Source organism: Dendrobates tinctorius, unplaced genomic scaffold (genome assembly GCF_039654945.1).
Source record: "Dendrobates tinctorius isolate UK_male_01 unplaced genomic scaffold, ASM3965494v1 ptg000022l, whole genome shotgun sequence".
In the NCBI taxonomy this organism is placed as follows: Eukaryota; Metazoa; Chordata; class Amphibia; order Anura; family Dendrobatidae; genus Dendrobates; species Dendrobates tinctorius.
In genome coordinates this window covers 46,766,934-46,792,700 of record NW_027361690.1, presented here as the reverse complement: position 1 = coordinate 46,792,700, position 25,767 = coordinate 46,766,934, and the positions used below count along the sequence as shown (strand labels likewise).

Sequence of the window (25,767 nt, the reverse complement as noted above, 5' to 3'; positions counted from 1 at the left end):
AGCATTCCGATACCGCAAGTATCGGGTATCGGCCGATACTTGCTGTATCGGAATTCCGATACCGACTTCCGATATTTTTTCAATATCGGAATTCGGCATCGGAATCGGAAGTTCAGTTGATTGACGGCCTGACGTCATCATGATGCGCGGTGTGTGCGCATCATGATGCGCCGTCATTTCGGGCCTTCCGGGGGTCTCTGCCGGCCTGCCGGGGGGCTGTGCCGGCCTGCCGGGGGGCTGTGTGGACTGCCCGGGGTCTGTACCGGCCTGCCGGGGGGCTGTGCCGGCCTGCCGGTGGTCTGTGCACCCTGTGGGGGTCTGTACCGGCCTGCCGGGGGGCTGTGCCGGCCTGCCGGGGGGCTGTGCTGATGTCCGGGGGTCTGTGCAAGCATCGTCCGATGGGACTACAAGTCCCATCTGGCGATGCCTGCTACCATGACAGTGATTGACACATTAGCCAATGATGGGACAGTAGTAGTCCCATCATCCGGCTAATGTGTTAAATGTTAAAAAAAAAAAAAAAAAAAAAAAAATACTACATACATACTACATGCATGCTACATACATACTACATGCTACATACATACTACATATATACTACATACATACTACATACATGCTACATACATACTACATGCATGCTACATACATACTACATATATACTACATACATGCTACATACATACTACATACATACTACATACATACTACATGCATGCTACATACATACTACATACTACATACATACTACATACATACTACATACATACTACATACATACTACATGCATGCTACATACATACTACATGCTACATACATACCACATACATACTACATACATACTACATACTACATATATACTACATGCATGCTACATACATACTACATGCTACATACATACCACATATATACTACATACATACAATACATACTACATACATACTACATACATACTACATGCTACATACATACTACATATATACTACATGCATGCTACATACATACTACATGCTACATACATACCACATACATACTACATACATACTACATACATACTACATGCTACATACATACTACATATATACTACATGCATGCTACATACATACTACATATATACTACATGCATGCTACATACATACTACATGCTACATGCATGCTACATACATACTACATACATACTACATGCTACATACATACCACATATATACTACATACATACAATACATTCATACAATACATACATAGACATACAGTACATATAACATAGAGTAACATACTTACCAATACTTGTCACATTGTTCCCCGAAGCCATTGTCGTCTACGGAATAAATATTAACATAACAAACCACAAAAATACTCACCCACGATCCGAAGCAGTCCACGAGTGTGTCCCACGACGATCTTGGGTAGAGAACTGCAGCATCAGATGATGCTGCCGTTCTCTACGGGCTGCAGGAATCCAATGACGGAAGGTAGGTATCCTTCCGCACTGTATTCCTCCGCCACTTAAAAAATAAAAAGTCCCTAGTCTCACTTTATGCCATTGCTGCATGGGAATTTCCCACACAGCAATGGCATAAAGTGAGACTAGGGACTTTTTTTTTTTAAGTGGCGGAGGAATACAGTGCGGAAGGATACCTACCTTCCGTCATTGGATTCCTGCAGCCCGTAGAGAACGGCAGCAACAGCTGATGCTGCAGTTCTCTACCCAAGATCGTCGTGGGACACACTCGTGGACTGCTTCGGATCGTGGGTGAGTATTTTTGTGGTTTGTTATGTTAATATTTATTCCGTAGACGACAATGGCTTCGGGGAACAATGTGACAAGTATTGGTAAGTATGTTACTCTATGTTATATGTACTGTATGTCTATGTATGTATTGTATGAATGTATTGTATGTATGTAGTATATATGTGGTATGTATGTAGCATGTAGTATGTATGTAGTATGTATGTAGCATGCATGTAGCATGCAGTATGTATGTAGCATGCATGTAGTATATATGTAGTATGTATGTAGCATGCATGTAGTATATATGTAGCATGTATGTGGTATGTATGTAGCATGTAGTATGTATGTAGCATGCATGTAGTATGTATGTAGCATGCATGTAGTATATATGTAGTATGTATGTAGCATGCATGTAGTATATATGTAGTATGTATGTGGTATGTAGCATGTAGTATGTATGTAGCATGCATGTAGTATATATGTAGTATGTATGTAGCATGTAGTATGTAGCATGCATGTAGTATATATGTAGTATGTATGTAGCATGTAGTATGTATGTAGCATGCATGTAGTATATATGTAGTATGTATGTAGCATGTAGTATGTATGTAGCATGCATGTAGTATGTATGTAGCATGCATGTAGTATGTATATGGTATGTATGTAGCATGTAGTATGTATGTAGCATGCATGTAGTATATATGTGTTATGTATGTGGTATGTATGTAGCATGCATGTAGCATGCATGTAGTATGTATGTAGTATATATGTGGTATGTATGTAGCATGCAGTATGTATGTAGCATGTAGTATGTATGTAGTATGTATGTAGCATGCATGTAGCATGCAGTATGTATGTAGCATGCATGTAGTATATATGTAGTATGTATGTAGCATGTAGTATGTAGCATGCATGTAGTATATATGTAGTATGTAGCAGGTAGTATGTATGTAGCATGCATGTAGTATATATGTGTTATGTATGTAGCATGTAGTATGTATGTAGCATGCATGTAGTATATATGTGTTATGTATGTGGTATGTATGTAGCATGCATGTAGCATGCATGTAGTATATATGTAGTATGTATGTAGCATGTAGTATGTATGTAGTATGTATGTAGCATGCATGTAGCATGCAGTATGTATGTAGCATGCATGTAGTATATATGTAGTATGTATGTAGCATGTAGTATGTAGCATGCATGTAGTATATATGTAGTATGTAGCAGGTAGTATGTATGTAGCATGCATGTAGTATATATGTGTTATGTATGTAGCATGTAGCATGCATGTAGCATGCATGTAGTATGTATGTAGTATATATGTGGTATGTATGTAGCATGCAGTATGTATGTAGCATGCATGTAGTATATATGTAGTATGTATGTTGCATGTAGTATTTATGTAGTATGAATGTAGCATGTATGTAGTATGCATGTTGTATGTATGTAGCATGTAATTTTTATTTTTTTTTTTTACATTTAACACATTAGCCGGATGATGGGACTACTACTGTCCCATCATTGGCTAATGTGTCAATCACTGTCATGGTAGCAGGCATCGCCCGATGGGACTTGTAGTCCCATCGGACGATGCCTGCACAGACCCCCGGAGCCTGCACAGACCACCGGCAGGCCGGCACAGCCCCCCGGCAGGCCGGCACAGCCCCCCGGCAGGCCGGCACAGCCCCCCGGAGCCTGCACAGCCCCCCGGCAGGCCGGCACAGCCCCCCGGCAGGCCGGCACAGCCCCCCGGAGCCTGCACAGACCACCGGCAGGCCGGCACAGACCACCGGAGCCTGCACAGACCCCCTGGCAGGCCGGCACAGCCCCCCGAAAGGCCCGTACAGACCCCAGAGAGGCTGTACAAGGGCAGGAAAGGGTTTTTCTTATTCCGATACCGGAAGTCCCATAGACTTGAATGGGACTTCCGGTATCGGAATCGGCGATACCGATACTTTTTTTAAAGATCGGCCGATACCATCCGATACGATACTTTGAAGTATCGGACGGTATCGCTCAACTCTAGTAATGAGATCTGGGAAGTTCCCTGGCCGTGGAACCCAGAAGCTTATATCCAGTAGCCAGGGCGAATTGCAGAAGTCTGGAAAAATAAGAGACAACCCTGTAAATATTGGGTCTTTATATAAATTTGATGTGTTTGTCAATAAAAGTAAAACTTATGAATTCTGATAACTGTACTTCAGTGACCATAGAATCATCTGCTTAAAAGATGAAAAAAAATACTGAAACAGCAAACTGTGGAAATCAAAATGTGTGTCAGTCTAGCACCTATTTGCCCCAACTGTATGGTTTTGGTGTGTAACTCTACTCCTGCCCACTAGATGGTGGCATGACCTCAATCTGCCATTCACCTCAATGTATTGGGATAATACAGTGATGATTTGTTCCTAATTGTTTCTTGTAGCCGAACCTAATGCTGTAAGTGTGCACTGGGATTCATGCCACAATCATCTCTTCTACCTACTGGGCAAACAGACGAAGGACAAAGCAGGTACATGCTGTAAATGTGCAAAATACACGAGGCTGAAAAATCTAATTCCAACAGTTTTTGCAACATATAACAATATAATGTTATTTCTAAACCATTGTGCTATTAAAATTGCCATAACTTTACAAAATTAAATATTGAAGGGAGACTTGGAGCTACTAAATGTATTGTGCCGGTATTAAATAAGGTCATTCTCCAATGTAAAACTATTAACTATTCTGTATTCTGGATATTTAGCCAATATTTAGTTAGAAAAAAAGATTAACCCCTTAAAGGCGCAAGCATTTTTTTCCATAGACATTGAGGTATAAAAGGTTTGTATTTTTCAGGACAAGTTGTACTTTTGAAAGACAAACACCATTCATGTGATGTACTAAAATCAGGAAAAAAGTTGAGTGTAGTGAAAATAAAAAAAAATGCATTTACTCCATATTTTTATTTTAATAGGGCAGCACAATATACCAAATTTAGAGGGTTTTGTTTTGTTAATTTAGTGGTTTAAAAAGAAAATGAAAAGTTTTAGCACCATTTTTCCAGACCCATAACTTTTTTTTTATTTTTCCTTCAATGACGCTGCGTGGGTGCTGTTTTTTTAAATTATACCATTTTAGGATACATGCTAAGCTTTGACCACTTTTTATTGCATTATTTCTGATAGGTGCTGCGATAAAAAAGTGCTACTTTGGTGTGTGTGTGTTTTTTTTTCTTTCTCACCCATGAACAACAATCAACATTTATTCAAATATAATCATGTCACCACATTCTGGAACAGCAACATCATTTTCCAAACCCTGAATTCCATCATGAATTTCTTGAGATTCTATTTCCTTTTTCCATGTACAATAATTTACTCTTTACAAATGCTGACGAAGAACAATGGGGTTAGAGCGATCACTTATAGATCATTTTGTACCCATACTTATCATGGTGTCAGGAGCACATCACCTGTTTACGCCAGCCGATGTGCTATCGAGAACAATGGCCCTGATTAATGAAGACTAGCGTTGTGCAGGCCAGTCTTAACCCTTTAGTGACGGAGGCAATTTTTAAAATTCTTGCCAATATCACTTTATGTGGGGATAACTCTGGAACACTTCGACAAATCCCATTGATTTTGAGACTGTTTTTTCGTGGCACATTATACTTTATGATAATGGTACATTTAGGTTGATATGTTTTGTGTTTATTTATAAAAAATATCAGAAACTTGACAAAAATGTAAAAGAATTGCAATTTTCAAACTTTGAATGATTATCCGTTTAATCCAGATAGTCATACCACACAAAAACATTAATAAATAACATTTCCCACATGTCTGCCTTACATCAGCACCATTTTTAAACCGCTAATTTATTTTGTTAGGCGTTTAGGAGGTTTAAAATTGTAGCAGTAATTTTTCATTTTTTCAAGGAAAGTTACATAATTTATTTTTTTGAGGGACCTACCCAGGTTTGAAGTGACTTTGGGGGTCCTATATTTTGGAAGACCCCAAATGTGATACCATTTGAAAAACAGCACCCCCTGACATATTGAAAACATCTGTCAGGTAGTTTATTAACCCTTCAGGTGATTTTCAGGAATTAATGCAAAGTGGTTTAGCAGGAATGAAAAAATGTTTGTTTACCACCTAAATGTCGCTAACTTCTGAACTGACGCTATAGCCGGGAGACTCTAAAGGGGGCTTTACACATAGCGATATCGCTAGCAATATTGCTAAAGTGTCACCGATTTTGTGATGCAGCAGCAATATTGCTAGCAATATCGCTACATGTGATACTTACCTCCGACCGGCTCCCCCGCTGTCTGTCGCTGATCGCGCGAGATCGAGAAGGTCCATTTCTCATCAGGCGCTTCCTGCTGGGCTTCCTGCTGGCGCCGACGAGCGACGCGTGGACGCGGGAGGAGGACGTCATCATCGTCGCGTCTGAAAGGTAAGTAACGACCGCTGCTGCATCGCTGGTGAGATCTGCCTGTGTAGCAGCTCACTAGCGACCATTTAGTGATGCACCAGCGATCCTGACCGGGTCGTATCGTGGTCGGGATCGCTGGTGCATCGCTAAATTAAAGGGGCCTTTAGGCCGCTATTTGGCCATGTACTGCTATGGCAAACATCAGGACCACACACAATCATATTCTCGGTGTGTCAATTAGATTAAAGTGGAAGCCCCCACAATCTTTTAACCATTTTTCCGATGTAGTCACTTTTGACAGCAGCAACTAAGGGGTTAAACAGATATGGACGGCGCCAACACTGATTGTTTGTGATACAGCAAGTTGTCAGCTATAGTGGACAGCCGACAGCTGCTGGATTGTGTGGGGATGATATTCTCTTATATCTCAGGTCAGTAAAAAGACGTATTGGCTGTCATTAAGGGGTTAATGAACTGGGCCACTGCAGTAAGATGCACCTAATTCACTATAAGGCGCACCACTTAATGCATTAGGAATCTTACAAGTAATGTGCACATTTGGCAGAACATCTATTTAAATTATTGCCTTGTAATGTTTTCATTTCCTGTTCTGTCCAGATGTCACCGTATCCCAGAATTCCAAGCGGAGGGAGTTCACCAACCAACATATTGGGACACCCAAGTGATGGGTGTCTCAATATGGAACCTGCTGCCGGTACAAACCTGTTGGGCAGTAACATCAGAGGAACACCGTCGCACCACACACACACACACACACTCTATACACCGTACGCAACACACACTCACACACACACTCACATTCACACTCACACACTCTCACATTCACATTCACACTCAGACTCACACACTCACACTCACTCACACACACACACACACACACACTCATACACTCACTCTCACACAATCACCCTCTCATTCACACTCTCACACTCTCACACTTAAACTCACTCTCAGAATCACACACTCACTGACACTCTCATTCACACTCTCACACTCGCACACACTCACATTCACACTCAGAATCACACATGCACTCTCTCACACTCACATTCACAGTCTCACACTCACTCTCAGAATCACACACTCACTCACATTCACACTCACACACTCATACTCTCTTTTTTTTTCAAATCAGATAATTTTTTATTTAACCAAATTCAAGGTACAAAGCAATAGAACAAAAATCACTATGAGAAAAACATTAACCATGGTCATTAGTTTCATAAATTCCCTCCCTCCCCTCCCCCCCATTACATACAAGAGCAGCAAATAATGCATGGTGTAACCTAAGTTCAGAGTCATCTCTCCATCCAAGGCGACCACAGTGTCTCAAATGTTCTTATGCCTTTTCTCTTAACTTAAATGTTTTTTTCCATATTCACAATAGAGACAGACTGTCTGAAAAATTCCCTCAACGTCGGCGGATCTTCATTTATCCAGTACACTCATACACTCTCACACTCATGCAGCCTCTTGTGCAGTACCAACAGCGGAACACCGTTGCACTGTGTATCCTGCTGTAATGTTAGTTATGTTAATGTAATGTTAGGCCATGGTCACACTATCAGTATTTGGTCAGTATTTTACATCAGTATTTATAAGCCAAAACCAGGAGTGGGTGATAAATACAGAAGTGGTGACGTGTTTCTATTATACTTTTCCTCTGATTGATCCACTCCTGGTTTTGGCTTACAAATACTGATGTAAAATACTGACCAAATACTGATAGTGTGACCATAGCCTTAATGTTATCCTGCGCACTGTATAATCTGTGATCTCCTGCTCTAATGTCAGTATTATCTTTTGCTTCCTCCCCTGCCCAGGAGCTGTGGTATGTTCTGTACACGGTCATTCACAGGGGTGAGAGAGACAGAGCACAGGGGCGAGACAGCTCAAACGGGACATCACATGAGGGGAGAACACAGCACAGGAAGGAGAGAGACCGCAGTCAAGGGGGATAGCACATGGGGTAGACAGGTCAAAGAGAGCACAGACAGGCGAAGTCAGCACATGGGGAAAGAGAGAGTGGATAGGTGGGTGAGCACATGGGGGAGAGATTCTCAACGCTGCAAAGCCTGCCCCCATCGTGACATTACCGCCCTCCCTATGCAATAGCGTCAGGCCTCCATCTAGTTTGTGTATGTGTGTGTGTATATATATATACACTGCACATACAGTACATACCAGCCTGTCTCCTCTTCAGTTACTCTGAAATCTTGCAGTTAAGAAACCTTTGGTGACATCATTATCACAAGACAGTAATGGCAACAAGGTCCTCAGGCTTAACCTCAGAATAGAAATGCTGGGGCCTCTAAGAGATAGAGGGTGCTGAGTAATTGCCCAATTTGACTCCCCCTTACGCCAGCCCTGACTGTAACTACGGCTTATTTTTGGAGTAGGGCTTATATTTTAAACACACTCCAAAAATCTTGTAACATCATGCTAAGGTTTATTTTCGAGGAAGCACGATACTGTATACAATAATACTTCAGTATTTCTGTAAATGGTAAAAATTATGGTCTCCCATAAAGCTTAGTTTATGGCTAAACTTCACAGAAGAATGAACATGGCAGTGTCAGGGACCTTCAGCAGGCCCCTAGTTACAATGGCAACACGTAGGCACTAGTGATGAGCGAGTATACTCGTTGCTCGGGTTTTCCGAGCATGCTCGGGTGTCCTCCGAGTATTTTGTAGTGCTCGGAGATTTAGTTTTCGTCCTCTCAGCTGCATAATTTACGACTGCTAGACAGCTTGAATACATGTGTGGAATGCCTGTTTGTTAGGGAATTCCCACATGTATTCAGCCTGTCTACAATTCGCAAGTCATGCAGATTAGACGACGAAAACTAAATCTCCAAGCATGCCAAAACACTCGGAGGACACCCGAGCATGCTTAGGAAACCCGAGCAACGAGTATACTCGCTCATCACTAGTAGGCACCCTGCGTTGTAGGGTGGGGGCCGATAGATACCCAACCAAACGCCTGGGCTGAATTGCAGCATATAAATTCCGCTGTTAGTGTTGACAGCAGCATATAAAGAGGACCTGTCATGAGGTGAAAAGGGGGCAGATTTTGCGCTTATTTTATTTGCGATCATCTCCTGAGCATTTTTTTTCTTAATTTGCTGTAATATTAGTACAAATTTTTATGGTCCTTACCAAAAACACATTGCAGGAAATCATGTCATGCACGACTCCTTTGTAAAAACCGTAGAAATCTTCACTAATCTCTGGAACCATATAGTGAATTTAAAAAAATAAAAATAAAGCTGTTTACTGAGGGCAGCAGTGGTAATACGAGTTTTCTTTAAGAAGTTATCAGCAACAATTGGCAGTATCGCCATTTGTTGTTATTAGAGGCTGATGCCAGTTATTTAACAAGGCCGACATCTGCCCTTTGTGGTGTGGGCTCAGCTCCTGAGCCTGCTCCACACTCCCAGAATTGCTCTATTATAAATATATATGTCATAGAGCAATAAGGGTATGTGCCCACGATCTGGAATTGCTGCTGGTTTGAGGCTGAGTGGCATAAATGGTCCCCCATCCTGGTGTACATGGTCCCTCATCCTTTTATACATGACCCCCCCCCCTCCATCCTGGTATACATGGCTCCCATCCCCATCATGGTTTACATGGCTCCTATCTCCGTCCTGGCATACATGGCCCCCGATCTCCGTCCTGGTATACATGGCCCCCATCCCCATCCTGGCACACATGGCCCCCATTCCCATCCTGATATACATGCCCCCCATCCTGATATACATGGCCCCCATATCCAACCTGGTATACATGGCCCCCATCATGCTGCACACATAACATAAAATAAACAATTCTACTTACTTTCCTTCCGCTCCCTCGCAGCGGCGTCCTGTTCTGTTGCCAGCAGTGGTCTGTAGTATTTAAGCAGTACATGACATGGCAGTGATGTCATGACATTAAGCAGTACATGACATCACTGCCATGTGTACTCAAACACCAAAGTCAGCTGCCAGAGTATTCACTGCTCTCCACGCCTGAAATAATGGGTGTGCAGAACAGTGAATACAGCCACTGGGCGATTACATGTGCCCGCTATTAAAGAGAAAGAATATTCATTGCTCTCCAGTCCCATGGACGTGGGGAGCAGTGAATATTCATTCTCTTTAATAGCGGGCACACATGATCACCCAGCAGCAGCGGCCGGCTCCAGAAGCTGCTAACAGTGTGCCCGTTACTGTATTCATTGCTCCACATGCCCATAGTCTTTCCCACCTCTCGGCGCCGGCTTCATTGCATAGTGGAAGAGACTAAAGGCATGGAGAGCAGTGAATATTCATTTTCTTTAACAGCGGGCACAGTGTTAGCTGCAGCAGCCGGTTCCTGCCTCCTGTGACCCACTCCTCTGCCGCTCCCCCCTCTTCCTCCTCATTCACAGCCACATAGGACATATATTTATATTTAAGGTACATACGGACTATGAGATGCAACCGCAACTTTCCTCCAAAGTTTTGGAGGAAAAAAGTGCATCTTATAGTCCGAAAAATACGGTACTTTGTTGCATCTGTTGGAAGCATACATTAATATATATGCTCAGTCACACGTTAAACATAAGAAAAATGTCCACCGATACATAGGATCGCTACTACCAACAGGTGGCGCTATAGAGTTCAAGTCATCTTTTTCTCTGAAGAGGCAATTTGCCCACTGATACATATTAATTCATGAGATAATCTATTTTTAGGACAAGTTGTAAATATGGACACTCCACAGAATATAGATCCTACAAGCAAAAACACCGGAGCTAAAAAGTCCAACTAGATATGTATGAAAAAATATCACATAAATTTTATTGCTCACATAAAACATATATTCTACAAGCTCATAAAACAAAGCGTAACCCAAAGCTCATGTGTGAGGACACACCAAACACTGCAATAACAGCATGGGCAAAGCTCATAATCCTCAATAGAAAATTGCACAAAAATTACTGATAGTGTATATGTATACCCAAAAAGGCTAGAAAAAAGTGCTAAGTGCATATAAAGTGCAATACATTGTAACCTGGACTCCACACCTGTTAAAAGGTTAACACCAAACAATAGTCATGTATACCAAACATGGGAAGTCATAAGTAAAGAGGTATGAGTCTTACCCATTAGTGGCTGTCAGTGTATGTGCCCAACAGCAGCCCCCCGACGCACATTTCACGAGGAAGACCACGTATTCCTTCATTTCTTGGTATGCACCTGTATTCCCTCAGTTGTCTGGTGCCCAGCTTACACCCAGGTAGATTTCAATTTCAGCTGAGATAATCACAGGAGTAGGTGCCGGCAATAACCCTCTTTTCAAACGGTTAGGGCTGATGCCAACTTTCGCCATGTCTGGAGTATCCCCACCCAATATGACTGAAAGCGCCAATGTAAGCCAAGCAGACTCAGACTGGCCTACAGGGGAACTGGTGAATTCCCTGGAAGGCCCATGTGCAGGAGTGGGCAACCCAATCACCTACCTGCAGTTTTTGTCACTGTACTTTTATTGCCACATGTACAGACAAGCGCAGCACCTCACATCTTCCCAGCTTATAGGAGCAAAGTCAAATTTGTTTACAAGGATCAGGTGCTATTGCAAGTAACTAAACAGTAGGCCCCCAGAATCTATGTCACCGGTGGGCCAACGGCAACAATGGTGCTAATGTATAACAATAAGCAACGTACGACTCTCACTGTTCACAATGTTAAATAAAACTTATACTGCATATAGATATTTTTGCGTGGCTATCTGTGTTTTCATTATAAGACCAGAATTAATTACTGTATATACTTTTTAGATACAGACATGAAACCTGATGTGGTTTGGCCGTGTGCAGCTCCTATAAAAGTTTCAGCCATTAGTTCTTGCTCCTCATACTTAGCTTTTGGCCTTGAAGATGAAACAATTACGGTTTGGGGCATGAAACAGTCTGGTGAGTGGTTGTGTTTGTCTCGGGCATGTTTCTTTGTGACTTGGCCCATATTTCCATAGAAATTTAAGGACAACCTCTTTCCTCTTTTTCAGGATTCCCATTAGGTGTTGTTGTCCTGCCAGAGGGAAAATCTGTAGGCAGTCTTTATTTCTTGGAGCACCTGCCTTCTAATGAAGGTCCCCTAGCTATACCAAGAGCCCGGGTCATGGTGTGGTGTACTGATAAGTCTCTCTACCTTGTGACTGCAGCTGGGGGAAAGGAGTCCAGCCTTGTTCTTATCCATGACAGGTGAGTCCTAGACTAATGTTTTGGTCTATAAATCTTAATTTCATTAGGTGCCAGTAGTTGGCTTTGTCTACACATGACTGTTCCTGATGACAGAGTTAGTCCAATGACTTACCCTTTTATCTATGATTATGCCTCTTGGTTGCCAATGGCTGCATTACTGTGTCTGCCATTAATAATGATTGGTTGCTTTTGCCTAATTTATAATTATAATTTTTAACTAAGTTCTAATTGCCTTTTTAATGAACAATACATTTGATATTGTACATTACTTAGGGTTTTCCCATTATAATATTAATAAAAAGACAACGTAATAGATTTTCTATCAATAAGTTAGATGTTATTCTGGACTACAGTTATCTGGGGGTGTATAATATACATGTGCAGGTAATACGGTAAATGACATTGTCTTTCTTCATTTGTATAGCGCTGGCTCGTCAGATGACCTTATAAGTGCAGTGGTCCCGATGTCCTCACTTCCTAATCGTGTGAGTTTTAGTTTATTACCACTAAAACCTCTCATTGCCCCCCATCAATGTAGTACCCATATTCTCCCCCATGTTTCCCTGCATGTCACAATCATATCTGTGCTACTCTGTGCTTCAGTACCGTATGTTCTCGAGTTAAAGGCACCTAATTTTATCACAAAAAACTGGGAAAACTTTTTAACTCAAGTATAAGCCTGGTATACACGGCCTCCTCATCACCATCCTTGTATGCATGACCTCCTCATCCCTATCCTGTATGCATGGCCTCCTCATCCATATTTTGGTATACATGGCTCCTCATCCCCATCCTAGTATGCATGGCCTCCTCATCCCCATCCTGGTATGCACGGCCTCCTCATCCCCATCCTGGTATGCATGGCCTCCTCATCTTCATCCTGGTACACATGGCCCCCTCATCCCTATCCTGGTATGCATGGCTCCTCATCCCTATCCTGGTTGGCATGGCCCCCTCATCCCTATTCTGGTATGCATGGCCCCCTCATCCGTATCCTGGTATGTAGTGCTCTTCATCCCTATCCTGGTATGCTTGGCCCCCTCATCCCTATCCTGGTAGACATGGCTCCTCATCTCTATCCTGGTATGCATGACCCCCTCATCCCTATCCTGGTATACATGGCCTCCTCATCCCTATCCTGGTATGCATGGCCCTCCTTATCCCTATCCTGGTATGCATGGCCCTCCTTATCCCTATCCTGATATGCATGGCTCCTCATCCCTATCCTGGTAGGCATGGCTTCTCATCCCTATCCTGGTAGGCATGGCTTCTCATCCCTATCCTGGTCGGCATGGCTCCTCATCCCTATCCTGGTATGCATGGCCCCCATCAGAAAAAAAAAAACCATCCTACTTACCATCCCTGCGCTCCCTCGCAGTGTCTTCTTCCGATGCTGCGGCAGTGGGGCGATCACGTGTACCCGCTGCTAAAGAGAAACGATTATTCACTGCGAGCATAGTGAATATTAAATTCTCTTTAGCAGCGGGCACAGGCTTTATCCTCAGCAGCCGATTCCTGCCTCCTGTGACCTGCTGTTCCGCCACTGCCGCTCCCCCTCCGTCTTCTGGAACCCTCACTCGAGTATAAGCCGAGGGGGGCTTTTTCAGCTCAAAAAATGTGCTGAAAAACTCGGCTTATACTCTGATATATACAGTAAACATTCCTATTTATCTATATACCTTTGTAATCTTAAATGTAATTTTCTTGTGTTCTTACTTTTTTCTCTGCTTCATGTCTGTTCTTCAATCAATATCTAAATATCAAGTCCGTGTGCTTTTCCTTCCTTAACCGTATCCTCTGGCGTACAAGTCTTATATTTACCAGCTTCACACATCAGTGCCTGTGGTCTCATTGTGTATTGGAGTTACAGCAATGCAGACACACTACTCTGACATATGTACAGTCATGGACGAAAGTGATGGCACCCTTCAAATTGTTCCAGAAAATGAAGTAATTCTTCCAGAAAATTATTGCGAGCTACCCATTGACATTTGAATGAAATGAAATGATATGGCAGGAGACCCAGGAGGACCCCACTGCTGACACAGAGACATAAAAATGCTATACTGCAGTTTGCCAAAATATACGTGAGTGAGTCAAAATCCTTCTGGGACAGATGAGACAAAGATAGAGCTGTTTGGTAAAGCATATCATTCTACTGTTTACTGAAAATAGAATGATGCCTACAAATGAAAGAACACATTACCTACAGTCAAATACGGTGGAGGTTTAAAGATGTTTTGGGGTTGTTATTCTGCCTCTGGCACTAGGTGCCTTGACTGTGTATAAGGCATTTTTAAATCAGAAGATTACCAAAGGATTTTGGGTCACATTGTAGTGCTAAGTGTCAGAAAGCTGGGTTTGTGTCCTAGGTCAAGGTCTGTCAGGAAGACAGAGACTCCAAACATACTTCAAGAAGCACCCAGAAATGGATGGAAACAAAGCACTGGAGTGAGTGTTCTGAAGTGGCCTGCAATGAGTCCTCATCTAAAACCCATTGAACACCAGCAGAGAGACCTTAAAACTGCTGTTGGGAGAAGGCACCTTTCAAATATGTGAGACCGAAGCAGTTTGCAAAAGAAGAGTGGTCCAAAATCCCAGTTGAGAGGTGCTAGAAGCTTGATGATGGTTATAGGAAGTGATTGACTGCAATTATTTATTGCAAAGGGTGTACAGCCAAATATTAAGCTGAGGGTGCCAACAATTTTGTCCAGCCCATTTTTGTGGTTTTGTGTAAAATTATGTCAATTTTTCCTTTTCTCCTCTTTTTTTCTTGTGCTGTGTCAATACACACAAAGGAAATAAACATGTATATTACAAAACCTGTGTAATTGCAATAATTTTCTGGGAGAAATACTTCATTTTCTGGAACAGTTATGACTTTAGTATTATGCCAAACTATTGTAGATAAAATGATAAGGAAAATCCAAGTAATATAAGGTATATCTTCTGGCTGGTTTCTATTGGACAGTTGTTGTTCTTTTTAAAACAAGATCTAGTGTGTATGGAAGCCATACACCTTAGATAGCTGCCAGCCCGATGCTTATTCAGCCGACAGTAATTCCTTTCAATAAAAAGAGATATGACTTTTACTCTAGAGCTTATTATGAATAAAATGGGATTTACCAGAGTGATGTGTAATGGATGTTCTCTGCTCTCCTGATCTCACTGCAGAGCTGTGTGTGATTATAACTGACACCTCTGCAGGTTCCTCTCAGCTTTCATCTCACAGGCAGACAGGGTTGCAATTTTGATGCAAAACAGCAGAGCTGTGAGAGCTACAGCAAATATGCTTGTAAGAAGACAAAGTTCACTTCTAACTTGTTTCACACTGGTAATGCCCATTTCATTTGTATTTCTACCCACCCATTAGCTGTGCCCATGTCTCGTGATCATGGGTTGCTGATGGGTTGGCATGACAACCCGGGGTCTGCAGGAGACCCCTGTGGTTGTCATGGCCGGATTTCTATGAGCGCCAGCCAGCGCTAAGAGCGCCGGCCAGATGAGCATTTTAGCTACATATAGCAGGACTGAAGCCATGCTATGTGTAGCACAGACGATCGGATGATTGCAGCTTCTACTCTCCAATGGAAACTATTAAAGACAGTAAAAAAAATAAAAGTTTTCAAAAGTATAAAATGATTTCAGGGAATTAGGCTGCAAGCTTAAAGCGAGGACCTCCAAGGTGGTATTTTCGGAAATACTTCCTGTACCATGTGCCACACCAGAGAGGCAACGGGAGATTAGGGAGGTTAAGAAGTGGCTCAGGAATTGGTGTAGGAAGGAGGGGTTTGGGTTCCTGGAGAACTGGGACGATTTCTGAGTTGGCTACAGGTTCTACGCTAGGGACGGGCTGCACCTCAATGGGGAGGGTGCAGCTGTGCTGGGGGAGAAAATGGCTAGAAGGTTGGAGGAGTGTTTAAACTAGGGATAGAGACCTGGGCACAAATAATGAAATTGGGGGTGGTGGTGGCATGGGGGGTGGGGGGTGTTGTTAGAACAGGTAATAATTCAAGAAAGAATAGAGGTACAGAGAGATACATAAAGTGCATGTATACTAATGCCAGAAGCCTCGCCAACAAAATAGAGGAATTGGAGTTTCACACTTCAGTTTTTTACAATCAGTCACAATCCGCCAGGTTTTGAAAAAAACGGATCCTCAATTTTCTTTTGAGGATCCGTTTTTTTTCTCCATTGACTTTCATTAATGGCGGATTGTGACGGATTGCTGTCCGTTGCATCTCTCTCTCTCTCTCCTCTCTCTCCTCTCTCTCCTCTCTCTCTCTCCTTTTCCAGGCTGCGATTCCTTTAAACTTCTTCAAGCATCCGTCCTTTTGGCGGATTTTGACTGATGCAAAAAAACTGAAGTGTGAAAGAGGCCTAAATGTTGTTGGAACATAATTATGACATGGTGGGGATATCTGAGACATGGCTGGACGAGAGCCATGACTGGCGGTTAATTTACAGGGCTATAGTCTGTTCAGAAATGACCGTACAAATAAGCGAGGGGGAGGCATGTGTTTATATGTAAAATCATCCTTAAAACCCATCCTGCGTGATACTATATATGAATCTAATGAAAATGTAGAGTCCCTGTGGGTAGAGATAAGGGAAGGGGGAAAAATTAAATAAATTCTGTAAAAAGCAAATCAAAATAGCAAAGATTGAGACAGAGAGACTCATTGCCAGAGAAAGTAAAAATAATCCCAAAGTATTATTTAACTACATAAATAGTAAGAAACTAAAAAATGATAGTGTTGGTCCCCTTAAAAATAGTCTGGGTGAAATGGTGGATGAGGATGAGGAAAAAGCCAATATGCTAAATGACTTTTTTTCAACACTATTTACACAAGAAAATCCCATGACGGATAGCATGATCAGGGATAAAAATTCTCCATTAATTTTAAATGTCACCTGCTTAACCCAGCAGGAAGTACGGCGGCGTCTAAAAATGACAAATCCCCGGGCCCTGATGGGATACACCCCCAAGTACTGCAGGAATTAAGCACAGTCATAGATAGACCATTATTTTTAATCTTTAAAGATTCCATAATAACAGGGTCTGTACCACAGGATTGGCGTATAGCAAATGTGGTGCCAATATTCAAAAAGGGGACAAAAACTGAACTTGGAAATTATAGGCCAGTAAGTTTATCCTCAACTGTGGGTAAAATCCTGGAGGGTTTTCTAAGAGATACTATACTGGAGTATCTGGAGAAGAATAACCTCATGACCCAAAATCAACATTGGTTTACAACGGACCGTTCCTGTCAAACTAATCTGATAAGCTTTTATGAGGAGCTAAGTTCCGGACTGGACCAAGGGAATGCAGTGGACGTGGTGTTCATGGACTTTTCAAAAGCTTTTGATACGGTGCCACACAAAAGGTTGATACATAAAATGAGAACAATGGGGATAAGGGAAAATATGTGTAAGTGGGTTAAGAGCTGGCTCACATATAGGAAACAAAGGGTGGTTATTAATGGAGCACACTCAGACTGGGTCACGGATAGCAGTGGGGTACCACAGGGGTCAGTTTTGGGCCCGCTTCTTTTTAACATATTTATTAATGACCTTGTAGGGGGCATAGAGAGTAGAATTTCAATATTTGCAGATGACACTAAACTCTGCAGGGTAATTAATACAGAGAACGACAATTTTATATTACAGGAGGTTTAATGTAAACCAGAAGCTTGGGCTGATAAATGGCAAATGAGCTTTAATGGGGATAAATGTAAGGTCATGCACTTGGGTAGAACAAACAAGATGTATAATTATGTGCTTAATTGTAAAACACTGGGCAAAACTGTCACTGAAAAAGACCTGGGTGTATGGGTGGACGACAAACTCACATTTAGTGGCCAGTGTCAGGCAGCTGCTGCAAAGGCAAATAAAATAATAGGATGCATTAAAAGAGGCATAGATGCTCATGAGGAGAACATAATTTTACCTCTATATAAGTCACTAGTGCGACCACACTTAGAATACTGTGTACAGTTCTGGTCTCCGGTGTATAAGAAAGACATAGCTGAACTGGAGCGGATGCAGAGAAGAGCGACCAAGGTTATTAGGGAACTGGGGGGTCTGCAATACCAAGATAGGTTAGTTCACTTGGGGTTATTTAGTTTGGAAAATCGAAGACTTAGGGGTGATCTTATTACAATGTATAAATATATGCGGGAACGATGCAAAGACCATTCTAATGATCTTTTTACTCTTAGACCTGTGACGGGGACAAGGGGGCATCCAAAGTCAAACCCCCCAACTGCTACACTCAGAAACCCCTCTAATCTTATTAATATTCCCTGCATGCCATCTGTCTCTCTTAATTGTGCACTTTGGAATTCTCGCTCAGTGTGTAACAAAAGCTCCTTCACTTATGACTTTTTCCTTTCTAATTCTCTTAACCTCCTGGCTCTTACTGAAATCTGGATCCAGCAGTCAGACACTACCACTGCTGCTGCTCTTTCATACGGGGGGCTACACTTCTCTCATACCCCAAGATCAGAAAATAGAGCAGGAGGAGGCGTTGGTGTGCTCCTATCACCAAAATGTACCTTTCAGGTTATCCCTCAAGTACCCTCACTTGTCTTCCCTTCTTTTGAGGTCCATGCCGTCTGACTCTACACCCCCTTCTCCATGCGAGTGGCGGTGGTCTATCGTCTTCCCGGCCCCTTCCATCAGTTCCTGGATCATTTTGCCACTTGGCTTCCACATTTTCTCTCCTGTGACATACCTACCCTCATCATGGGAGATTTCAACATCCCCATTGCTTTTCCCCTCTCCCCATCTGCTACTCACCTTTTATCTCTAACCTCCTCGTTTGGCCTTTTGCAGCTTACTAATTCTCCAACGCATGAAGACGGAAACTCCCTCGACTTGGTCTTCTCTCGGCTTTGTGCAGTGGATGATTTTGCAAACTTCCCTCTCCCGCTCTCTGGCCACAATCTTCTTTCTTTTTCTATCAAGAACTGCCAGGCTGCTCAGGTTACCCCCACTGTCCATACTTATAGAAACATACAGGCCATTAACACCCAGAAACTTATGAAGAACTTGCAGTCATCATTGGCCCCTATCTCCTCCTCCTCTCTCTCATGTCCTGATTCTGCATTGAAGCATTACAATGAAACACTTCAAAGGGCCCTGGATGAATTTGCACCCCCTATAAATAGAACACCACAACACAGACGGCGACAACCCTGGCACACCCTGCAAACACGTTTTCTGCAGCGGTGCTCCAGGTGCGCCGAACATCTGTGGAGAAAATCCAATCTACACCAAGATTTCATCCATTATAAGTTTATGCTTAGAACATACAACACTGCCCTTCACGTATCCAAACAAACCTATTTCAACACCCTCATCACCTCACTGTCCAATAACCCGAAACGTCTCTTTGACACTTTTTATTCTCTACTCAACCCAAGAGTACACGCCCCAACCACGGAGCTCCGAGCTGACGATCTGGCCAATTACTTCAAAGAAAAAATTGACCAGATTTGACAGGAAATTATCTCCCAGTCACCTCATACCATGCACTGTCCTCCCTCCCCCACTGCATCTAGCTCACTCTCTGATTTTGAACCAGTCACAGAAGAAGTAAGCAGGCTCCTTGCATCATCTCGCCCAACCACATGCACCAGTGACCCATTTCCGTCACATCTCCTCCAGTCCCTTTCCCCTGCTGTCACCTCTCACCTAACTAAAATATTTAACCTCTCTCTCTTCTGGTATCTTTCCCTCCTCATTAAGCATACCATCATACATCCACTACTTAAAAAACCATCCCTCGAACCAAAACTGTGCCGCTAACTATAGACCTGTCTCTAATCTTCCCTTCATCTCTAAACTCCTGGAATGCCTGGTCCACTTCCGTCTCATCCGCTATCTCTTTGATAACTCTCTTCTCGACCCTCTCCACTCTACTGAAACTGCCCTCACTAAAGTCTCTAATGATCTACTAACAGCTAAATGAAATGGTCATTACTCCATGCTAATTCTCTTGGATCTCTCTGCAGCATTCGACACTGTGGATCATCAGCTCCTCCTCACTATTCTCCGTTCCATTGGCCTCAAGGACACCGTTCTCTCCTGGTTCTCCTCCTATCTCTTTGACCGCTCCTTTACTGTATCTTTTGCCGGTTTCTCCTCCTCTCGCCTTCCCCTTACTGTTGGGGTTCCTCAAGGATCGGTTCTAGGCCCCCTCCTCTTCTCCTTGTACACTGCCCCTATTGGTCAAACAATCAGTAGATTTGGTTTCCAGTACCATCTCTATGCTGATGACACCCAATTATACGCTTCTTCTCCTGACATCACGCCAGCCTTCCTAGAAAACACCGGCGATTGTCTAAACGCTGTGTCTAACATCATGTCTTCACTATATCTGAAACTGAACCTGTCAAAGACTGAACTCCTTGTGTTTCCTCCCTCTACTAATGTACCTATACCCAACATTGCCATTTCTGTGTGTGGTTCCATTATTACTCCCCAGCAACATGCCCGCTGTCTTGGGGTCATACTTGACTCCGAGCTTTCCTTTGCCCCCCACATTCGATCACTGGCTCGCTCTTGTCATCTGCACCTCAAAAACATTTCTAGAATTCGACCTTTTCTTACTTTTGACTCTGCAAAAACTCTTACTCTTTCTCTTATTCATTCTCGTCTCGACTATTGTAACTCTCTTCTAATTCTAATCGGTCTCCCTCTTACCAAACTCTCCCCTCTCCAATCTGTCTTGAATGCTGCAGCCATGATCATATTCCTCACCAATCGTTACACCGATGCCTCTACCTTGTGCCAGTCATTACACTGGCTACCCATCCACTCCAGAATTCAGTATAAACTTATTACCCGCACCCACAAAGCCCTCCATGGCTTAGCACCACCCTACATCTCCTCCCTTGTTTCAGTATACCACCCTACCCGCGCCCTCCGTTCTGCTGATGACCTGAGGTTAGCATCCTCAATAATCAGAACCTCCCACTCCCGTCTCCAAGACTTTACACATGCTGCGCCAAACTTTGGAATGCACTTCCCAGGTCAATATGATTAGTCCCCAATCCGCACAATTTTAAGCGTGCCCTGAAAACGCATTTATTCAGACTGGCCTATCGCCTCAACACATTAACCTAATCTATCCCTGTGTGGCACAGCCAAAAGTTTTACCATAACCAGGTTCCCCGCATCATGTTCCCACATGCTTTATGCATCCATTAGCCCTCTGTGTCTGTACTGTTACACACTTAACATTATGGCTGGTCCATACAATCAGGGCAACTGTTACCACCCACCTTTCGTGTCTACCTCTTTCCTCATAGACTGTAAGCTTGCGAGCAGGGCCCTCATTCCTCTTGGTATTTGTTATAATCTATGTGATTATTGTTATGGTGTAATGTCTATTGTCTGTACAAGTCCCATCTGAAATGTAAAGTGCTGCGGAATATGTCGGCGCTATAGAAATAAAATTTATTATTATTATTATTATCCTCTACGTCTGGAGGAAAGAAGGTTTAAGCATACTCACAGACGCGGATTCTTTACTGTAAGAGCAGTGAGACTATGGAACTCTCTGCCATATGATGTTGTAATGAGTAATTCCCTACTAAAATTTAAAAGGGACTGGATGCCTTTCTTGAAAAGTATAATATTACAGGGTATATACAATAGTTTCCTTAATATTGCGTTGATCCAGGGAGCTAGTCTGATTGCCGTATGTGGAGTCGGGAAGGAATTTTTTTCCCCAATGTGAAGCTTACTGTTTGCCACATAGGGTTTTTTTGCCTTCCTCTGGATCAACATGTTAGGGCAAGTTAGGATAGGATATGGGTTGAACTAGATGGACTTAAAGTCTTCCTTCAACCTTAATAACTATGTTACTATGTTACTTTCTGCTTGCCCCATTCAAAATAAAACAATTGAAAAAAATATATACATATTCAGGATCGGTATATGAGTTAATCTGATTGGTAAACGGCGTAACGAGAAAAGAAGTCAAAAAGCCATAATAACTTTTTTTGGTCGCCACACCATTGCAATAAAATGCAATAACGGGCGATCAAACATCATATCTACCCTAAGATGGTACAAATAAAAACGTCAGCTCGGGACACAAAAAATAAGCCCTCACTCAGCCCCAGATCACAAAAAATGGAGACCCTACAGGTCTCGGAAAATGGCGCCTTTTTTTTTTTTTTTTTTTTTTTTTTACAAAATTGGATTTTTTTTTTCACCACTTAAATAAAAAAGAACCTAGACATGTTTGGTATCTATGAACTTGTTTTAGCATTTAGTGAACATAGTAAAAAGAACAAAAATCAATTGTGGAATTGCACTTTTTTTGCAATTTCACTGCACTTTGAATTTTTTTCCCATTTTCCAGTACCTTATATGGTAAAATGAATGGTGTCGTTCAAAAGTGCAACTCTTCCTGCTAAAAATAAGCCCTCACATGGCCATATTGACAGAAAAATAAGCGAAAACTCAAAAACGGAAAAACCTAAGGTGGTGAAAGGGTTAAAACTCACTCTTAATTCACTCACCCTCTAACCGTCAGCCGTTTCTGCAGTTCAAAATTAAAGAATTAATATAGCAAAAAAGGGCAGCAGTGTTTACCTGCCCAGGACTGAGAACTAACTAATGCACTCTCAGGATGCAGCAATCCCATGTAGTAAAGATGGCGGCAACACAGGTGCAAAATACTGAATTTTTGGAGGATTTTTATTCCTCTTTTCGTGGCTTTGCTTTTTAGTTTACTGTTAGGACTCGCAAGTGTGAAGGCCCTTGACACGGATTGCGAGCTCGCATATCTTGGCCAAAATATGGATCAGTACCTCATATATTACATATATATATATTTTGCACTTCATTTTTCAGGGTGCAGCCAGGCCTAGCATTTTTGGCCTTGTAAACTAGGGTGTCGGTTCTCAATGCTTGGCAGCCCGCCTAATCTAATAATATGAGCGTCACTAATAGGTTGTTAGACATATACTGTGCATTACCTGTGTGTGACGAATGCCCTATACAAGCGTTTTTTGTGCTATCACCCCCTCCATGAATTGGTAGGTTGTGAGTGGTTGTCTCATTGGTATTTTGCTTCTGTGTATGTATATATAGGTGCTTCTCAAGAAAATGTTGATGATTATGGCTTACAACCAATGAAAACCAAAAAGTTAATATCTCAGTAAATTAGAATAATTGACAAAAACACCTGCAAAGTCTTCCTAAGCGTTCAAAAAGGTCCCGTAGTCTGTTTCAGTAGGCTCCACAATCATGGGGAAGACTGCTGATTTGACAGATGTCCAGAAGGCAGTCATTGACACACTCCACAAGGAGGGTAGGCCACAAAAGGTCATTGCTAAAGAAGCTGGCTGCTCACAGAGTGCTGTATCCAAGCATATTAATGGAAAGTTGAGTAGAAGAAAAAAGTGTGGTAGAAAAAGTTGCATAAGCCACCGGGATAACTGCTGCCTTGAAAAGGCCATTCAAAAATTTGGGTGAGATTCACAAGGAGTGGACTGCTGCTGGAGTCATTGTTTCAAGAGCCACCACACACAGACATACCCAGGACATGGGCTACAAGTGTTGCATTCCTTGTGTCAAGCCATTCATGACCACTAGGCTATGTCAGAAGCGTCTTACCTGGGCTAAGGAGAAAAAGAACTGGACTGTTGCTCAGTGTTCCAGGGTGTTATTTTCAGATGAAAGTACATTTTGCATTCCATTTGGTAATCAAGGTCCCAGAGTCTGGAAGAAGAGTGGAGAGACAGACAATCCAAGCTGCTTGAGGTCTAGTGCGAAGTTTCCACAATCAGTGATGGTTTGGGGAGCCTTGTCATCTGCTGGTGTAGGTCCACTGTGTTTTATCAAGACCAAAGTCAGTGCAACCGTCTACCAGGAAATTTTAATGCCCTTCATGCTTCCCTTTGCTGACAAGCTTTTTGGAGATGGGAATTTCATTCTCCAGAAGGACTTGGCACCTGTCCACACTGCCAAAAAGCTTCCATAACACCTCAGCAGTGCCACAGGCTGATCGCCTCCATACCACGCCGCAGTGACGCAGTAATTGATGCAAAAGGAGCCCTGACCAAGTATTGAGTGCATTTACTGAACATAGATTTCAGTAGGCCAACATTTCGGATTTTAAAATCATTTTTCAAGCTGGTGTTATAAAGTATTTTAATTTACTGGTTTTCATTGGCTGTAAGCCATAATCATCAACATTAACAGAAATAAACATGTGAAATAGATCACTCTGTGTGTAATGACCCTATATAATATATGAGATTCACTTTTTGTATTGAAGAACTGAAATAAATTAACTTTTTGATGATATTCTAATTTTGTGAGAAGCACCTGTATGTATGTATGTGTCAAATAGAAAAAAGTGATTACCGTATGTTCCTTATTGGGGGCAATGACAGAAGTGATGACGGTTTCTGGATCATGACGTATGTTATAAGCTATAATAAATTATATATCAATATATTATGATGATAGTATTTTATATAACTTGTGTGTAATATATTGCAATAGCTGAGTTGGATAAGCTTTCATTATTTTTTTCTAGGTTCTCCTATTCCACCGCAACGGTATGGTAAAGCTACTAGATACTGCAGAACGGCAACCAGTTTGCCAGTTTGGTCTCCCTTCACCCTATAAAGTAGCATTTCCCTGGCAGCCAGTATATGCTCTTGATGCAGTGACCCTCCATCTTATTGTCAAAGGTAGGTAATAATATCTAACATTGCGTAGCTCAAACCTTTAGTACTGACTCCACTAGGACTTTCTTGTATTTTTTCCCATTATTCAAACTGCATTTCATTTATTATCACTTTAACTATAGATCTGGCACCAGGCATATTACATTGTTATTACTTGATTTAAAAACTCTGTTTCAAGGCTCCTTCATATTATAGAGAATATTAAACCTAAAATATCTAGTGTCACTTTCAGAATGACTTCTTATTTTACTTTGTATAATGCATTTGTGCTGTAAAAAAATGCAAGCAAACATTTTGAACTTCTTTTCAAGATATCCCTAAGAGACTTGCCTTCAGTGCTTCACACGGTCTCCACAATCATTCTGCACAATCACAGTTACATATTATTTTAAGTACAGAGCAGTTCACTCTGGATGGATTCAGTTGGGAAGCGAGTGGATGGATTGCATTGTATACAAATTGTCATTTTACTGAAATGGACTTTTATATCGGTGTATGCAATACAATGATGACTGCTGATATACAGGCTAGCTTAATAAGTAGTGAATGGAGAAATAGTTCTAACGAGTGTCATCATTTCATTATTCTTAAATGGTGAATATATGTTTTTGTTTTTTATTTGAACTTCGTAAAGGGGTTCAAC

The 25,767-nt window shown here is 42.1% G+C and overlaps 2 protein-coding genes across 7 annotated transcripts in view; one reads left to right on the top strand and one right to left on the bottom strand.

Moving 5' to 3' along the window:
- The window catches only part of PEX11A (peroxisomal biogenesis factor 11 alpha), a 246,973-nt gene that overhangs the window by 162,577 nt on the left and 58,629 nt on the right, over window positions 1-25,767 (bottom strand). The window lies entirely within an intron of this gene.
- WDR93 (WD repeat domain 93) overlaps window positions 1-25,767 on the top strand; it is a 97,798-nt gene that overhangs the window by 48,342 nt on the left and 23,689 nt on the right. Inside the window, exons 10-14 of one of the 2 annotated variants that reach the window (XM_073568675.1) lie at window positions 4,162-4,248; window positions 11,983-12,117; window positions 12,210-12,405; window positions 12,830-12,890; window positions 24,971-25,127. In XM_073568675.1, coding sequence (XP_073424776.1) covers window positions 4,162-4,248; window positions 11,983-12,117; window positions 12,210-12,405; window positions 12,830-12,890; window positions 24,971-25,127 — 636 coding nt within the window. Of the gene's footprint in view, window positions 1-4,161; window positions 4,249-11,982; window positions 12,118-12,209; window positions 12,406-12,829; window positions 12,891-14,170; window positions 15,218-24,970; window positions 25,128-25,767 lie in introns of those variants that run through there. The other variant, XM_073568676.1, reaches the window with a different exon arrangement.